At 46.0% G+C, this 5,916-nt stretch overlaps 1 protein-coding gene across 1 annotated transcript in view; it reads right to left on the minus strand.

Annotated features, from left to right (window-relative positions):
- The window catches only part of KAT2B (lysine acetyltransferase 2B), a 112,475-nt gene that overhangs the window by 70,249 nt on the left and 36,310 nt on the right, over nucleotides 1-5,916 (minus strand). The window contains 2 exon segments of the mRNA XM_019663739.1: nucleotides 2,512-2,514; nucleotides 2,616-2,761. Coding sequence (XP_019519284.1) covers nucleotides 2,512-2,514; nucleotides 2,616-2,761 — 149 coding nt within the window.

A 5,916-nucleotide genomic window follows, 5' to 3' on the forward strand; every position in this document is an offset into this window, starting at 1 on the left:
ACGTCCTCCACAACTAGACTGAAGAACAAAAGGACAGCAACTTTTCTGTTCCCCTCCCCCAATTCCCCAATAAAATCTTAAAAAAAAAAAAAATTTAATAGCAGCAGCAAGCATTTGCATCCTTACTTTTGGCACGTACTCTTCATAGTTCTTTATATGTGTTATCTCATTTAATACTCATAACCACCTTTTGAGGTAGGTGCTATTATTGGCCATATTTTACAGATAAGGAAACTGAGGAAAAATAACTTGCCAAGGTTCACATTTAGTAAGTGATAAAGTTGGATTCAAACCCAGATACTTGGGTTCCAGAGACACATTTCCAGGCACTAGGGTACACCGAGCTTTTAGAAAGCAGCTTTTCACTGAGTGTATTTTCAACAGCTAAACCTGAAGTTTTTTAAAAGATACTAAAATGTATAATTCATTTTAATTCACTTATTGAGACATACGACACACAGGAACTGCCTTTTAAAAACTAAGGAATGGATAATTTAGAACTGATTTGCCCAAAGAGTGATTTTGGGGGGAGGGGAGGGGGGACAATGGCGAATATTTCAGATTTTGTTCCCCAAGCAAATATACTTGTACTGTTAAAGATGAGGGAGGTGAGAGAGAGAGAGAGAGAAAGAAAATGTACTTCAGAGCAGAGCAGTGCTTTCTGGCCTATATGGTTGCTTATAAACAGAATCAAGAGGAGGCTGACAGGATGGAAACCTTGACACCACCTTCACTTCCAACCGGGCGGAGGGGGGCAGCCAGGGAGCTTAGTTCCAAGACAAATAATAGCTGCAGTCATGCAGATGTTGTTTTTCTTCAACCAAGATCTTTTCCAAAGAAGCTCTAAAAAGTATGAACCTGCCAGGGTGCTATCTGGATGACTCAGGCCTCACAGCCATGTCAACAAGTTGTCACCTGGAGTAGCCCAGTGCCTGTTAATGGCTGTGTGGAATTCGGTTGTCCATATTCTTTCTCTCTCTCTCTCTCTCTCTCTCTCTCTCTCTCTCTCTCTCTCTCTGTGTGTGTGTGCGCACGCGTGCACGTGTCTGTGTCTCTTCTTCTCTTTCTCTCCTCCGTTAACTTTTTTAGAGTTAATATCATCACATGACCCCAAAATTTAAAACTATACTTCTCCCTCCCCTCCTATCATACCTTATTTACCCCTCAAAACCCCCAATAATACAATGTTTTCAAGCTAATAAAAAGGGAGAAGGGGGAATTATGTATCACATAAATGCTGACCCAAAAAAAAGCTATAGGAATTGGGCACAAAATTTGCACCGAGATTCCTAGCAGCCAAAGCAAAAGAGGGAACTCAATGGAAAATTTATCTATGCTTGTCATAGAAAATGAAGCACAGCGCTCATTAGAAGAGGCAAACTTTTCCTGGCTGTAAGCTCTGAGTGGAATGTTTTGCTTGTTTTTGTTTTTAAAGATCCATAAAAGGATTACACACTGTAACATAATTAACAGTGCCCTCAATAGCCGGATTTTTTTTTTTTTAACTATTCCTTCTGTCATCCTCCTTTGTAAATCTGTTTTTGGAAACCTGAAGTTCTTCTATGGGTTCCTACCACCAGTTTCCCCTTCACACCTGTCAGTCCTGAAAGCTTGGGGCGATGCACACCCGTGGAACAGGGGTGGCGGGGAGATGGACATGACCCAAATGGAGCTGAGGTAGAGCCATGAAGAGGCAGCTAGCTATGGGGCCTGGTAGCAATAATTAGTGGCTGGTGTCAACGAGACACAGAGAACTGTGGTTAAGACGTCAAAACAAATTTGGAAATTCTCAACACCTCCCCCTCGAAGTGTAAGAGTCAAGGCCCCAGCACTGCCCCCCAACCACAACTCCTCCCACCCCCAACCCCTCCCCCTTGCTCACTATGCTCCACCAGCTGGCCTTCTTGCTGTTCCTACACCACATCAAGCTCACTTGGTGTACGGCCCCAATGCCTCTTCTTTCTGCTGCCTGGCAGACTCTTCCCACAGCCCTTCTCAGGGATGGATCCTATCCCCCCATCCCCCCTCTCCAGTTTCCGCTCAACTGTCTGTTGCCTCCTCCGAGAAGCCTTTCCTAACTGCCCTTGCTCATTACCATGCCCCCCCACCCACTACCATCCCTGCCATTCTGATTCCACTTACCCTACTTTGTTTCTCTTCACAGCACTTAGCACCACCTGCAAATATATTATTTACTTGTTGGTTGTCTGCCTCTTCTAATGAAATGTAAACTCCATGAAGGCAAGGACTCTTGTTTTGCCCACGGATCTATCCCTCATGCCTACATGAGTGCCATGCACGGAGCAGGTGTGCAAGAAATACTTCTGGACGGATGAGGATGGGTGCAAGGAAAGAGATCCGTAAGCATAAGCAAATAAAGATATTCAACTCTGCATACAGGTATGAAGGCTCTCGAGGACAGTGATGTGTTCAACGAATGGTGCATCATTTTAGAGACTCCCTCATGAAGAAACGCATGCTTCGGCAAATGCTGAGGGCAGAACCTACCACGAGCTGAGAGCCTGCCCACCCATGACCTGGAGTACAGACACTGAGCACATCTGAACAATGAGAGAAGAAAAGAAGAAAAGCTTTTTAACATGTTAAAGTCGCACCTTGAATAGGTAGAAATATACTTGTTTCGTATCTGCATCCTCTTCCTTGTGGACACAGGTAAAGAGATATTCCACATCCAACACTATTCCCAGGAGTCTGTTCATTTCTTCCTCTGACACATTCTCCAAGTGGGAAACGTGAGCAGCTTAAGACAAAGACCAAAGGAACACATGTGGAAAGTTAGTTGGAAATCGCAAACATTCTCAATTTCAAAATGGAAGGTTCTCTCTCACAAACCTTCCAGAACACCAATCCACTAGATTGAATTATAAATAGAGGAAATTTCTGAACCCCTGTCAAAGCTAAGTCTTCTCACGAAACTGACTTAGAATTAATAAGAGACTACCACCTTGTTGGGCTTCAGCGTCCCCAGCCAACACCAAACATGGCCCCCAGTAGCTCATGTATTCTAACACTAATATAAAATTTAAGATCCAGAACTTGTTGGCACCGAGTCTATTCGTGACAGCATTAAACTTTTATATGTTTCCATATAAGCAAATTCTCCACCACGTCAAGAGGGTTCTACGGTCTCCAGGATCTATGTGTCCGTGGTTCAGAGGGGCATAAAACCAGGCTCCCTAAAAGTTTAGTTCTAGTTCCTGTGAACAGCTCGGTCAGCCAAGAACAGCACATTAGTGTCAAGACTGAATGAAGGCCCTAATCTCAGTCTTTCTGAGACACGCTGAAACCTCAGTGTCTCTGCAGCAAAGCTCCTACTGGAGCTTGAGAGTCAGCATCCTCCACGGTCAAGCCCCCAAACCCACTTTTCTTACCTTTGTTCTCCTGTCTTCCTCCTTTGCTCTCCTGTTCTCACCTCCTTCCCATGTCCCTGTCCTCTCCTCTACCCACATCCAGTCCATTTTTCAAGGTTATCTTATTTAACCCTCAAACAATCCCAAGAAGGCAGAATCAGTAATCTCATTTTACAGTTGCGAAAACTGAGGCTCAGAGACTCAATGCTGTTTCATCCAGTGTCACTCAGCCAACAAGAACGAACCAGGGTCTGAAAGAGAAGACTGTCTGACGCAAATTCTAAAGTGCCCATAAACCTATTTTTTTAATGATTAGTTGATGCACTTCAAATCCTCTCTCACTCAGAAAGGACGGTCTCGGTAAGCCATCCAATAACCACCCACCCACCAGCCCACCAGCTCCTCTGGGCCGGGATCACGTCTCTCACTTCTGTATCCCCAGCACCGATCACTATGCTTGCTGCGCAGGCAACAGAACTTCCAGAACGATCTTCTTTGGTGTACTGGCTTAAAAATGATTGAACACACCAGTGCTTGAGACGATCTTTCAAAAAAAGACTAAAATGTATAGAAGCGTGCTAAGCTTGCCCTTGCCTTTTTAAAGGGACATGGAACTGCAGGTTACTGAGGAAAACTTGCTAGGTGTCAGCATGGGTCAGTCTATTCCAGAAACTACCATGCTTCTGTCATTAAACCATGGAGCCCGGGAGAGAAAATGCTGCTGGTAGCCTATGCACATTCCTCCCCTACCACTGTCAGGGCACACCGCCTGGCTTCCAGCTACCAGCAGCTCCATTACTCCATATAAGGCCTTTTCCTGTCACGATAATCTGCTCCGCCACCCACCTGCCCCTCAAGAGCAGCCTTCCACCAAAGACTGAAGAAGTTAGAATAGAAACAGCCCTCTCTTACCCCGTGGGTGGAATAACTGTGAGGTTAGGTGTTCTACACCGGCTTCCCCATTTTCCCCACAGAACGCAGCACTGGTTACCCACAGTGGCTTAGTCGCTCACCCTTTACTGACCACCTCTGCCCTCCTCATCTCGCTTTCCCACTCCCAATCTTACTCCCACATAAGCTACTTGCACTCAGATCCCTGCCTTGCAGTCGGCTTCTGAGGGAACTCAAACTAAGATAGCTGATTGAAAGCTATTTCAGAGTTAAGAGGATTAAAAACCAAGACAGTGGGCCTTCCCAAGGTCCGTGAGGAAGCCAGTTAACGGGGTTAAAACTAGAGGGGCAGGGCCCGCAGAGTGGCTCAGTTGGTTAAGAGCTTGCTCAAGAGTGCGAGCTCCGGGCCGGCCGAGTGGCGCGTTGGTTAAGAGCTGGCTTGGGACGCCAGAGGGCCCTGGTTCGGATCCCACATATGAGGGCCAGTGACACTGCCCTCCNCACACACACACACACACACACACAGAGCCTTTTGAAGGGAAGTCACCATATTCTATTTACCTCAACCACATGTAAATAAATCCTTAAATCAACAAGGATTGACTGCCAGGGTGACTACCAGGTGACTACCAAGTTCGCCCTCAGACCCAGAGCTATGAGGAACTAGACACCTTTCCTGTCCTGGGCAGCCTACAGCACCCAGCAGTGACCACCAGACCTCTCTATCCTACTCACTTTCCCCTCTCCCAGCTCTGTTTCTGGCTTTCCACTCACCCAGAGGCCCAGTACCCACTGTGCATGCTTTTGCACGTGCCCATGTAGACCAGTGCAGGTGTGCTGCCACTCTAGAGGGTCTTATTCAAGCCCCTGAAAGGCCGGGTCCATTCTGCACAAATGGGGAGGGGGGGGGGCGGTGCCATCTGCAGCAGCTGCATGTCATATGCACAATCTAGGGCTCAGGCTCTTTGGGAAGGAATTTTGCAGGGCTCTCAATTGGCAACTTTCACTGTTGCAGTCTGTTTCATTTCCTCTCCGTCCACAGAATGCAGGCCAAGTGTTCTGGCATCTCAATACCCACAAAACAAAACACTGCTCTTAATCCCTGCCTTTAGAATCTGAAGCCCTCAAAGAGCAAATATCAGAGAGAAAAAGGGAACACAGAGTCACTAATCAGGACATAATTTGAAAATAAATTTAATATGGAAATTCTTTACTATCAATCTTTGCTTGAATCCTCTATAACCTTTATATGAGGGCCAGCTGACATATGACCCTGCTTCTACTTAAATTACTTTTTTCCCTCCTTTCTCCACTTACTGCCCTTTCAGTAGAAACAAAACATGGCAACCATTCTCCCAGGAGTTATGGAAACAAATGACCCCCCACCCCCAAATTTGAAGATATCCATGTGTCCCCACTGGGCATGTCTTACAAGGGACTCAGTTCCCTCTAGGGGTGTCATGTAAATTATCAGCACAGGACATTTGTTGATCCTGTCAATGTATTATGCCCATCTTTACCAAAACAAATCAGTCATTGTATGTGATCCTAAGGATACATAAAGATTGATCATAACACTTAAATATAAATATGGGCCGGCCGAGTGGCACATTGGTTAGGAGTTGGCTTGGGACGCCAGCTCTGAGCAGCAGGG

Source organism: Hipposideros armiger, unplaced genomic scaffold, assembly GCF_001890085.2.
Source record: "Hipposideros armiger isolate ML-2016 unplaced genomic scaffold, ASM189008v1 scaffold_403, whole genome shotgun sequence".
Lineage (NCBI taxonomy): Eukaryota > Metazoa > Chordata > Mammalia > Chiroptera > Hipposideridae > Hipposideros > Hipposideros armiger.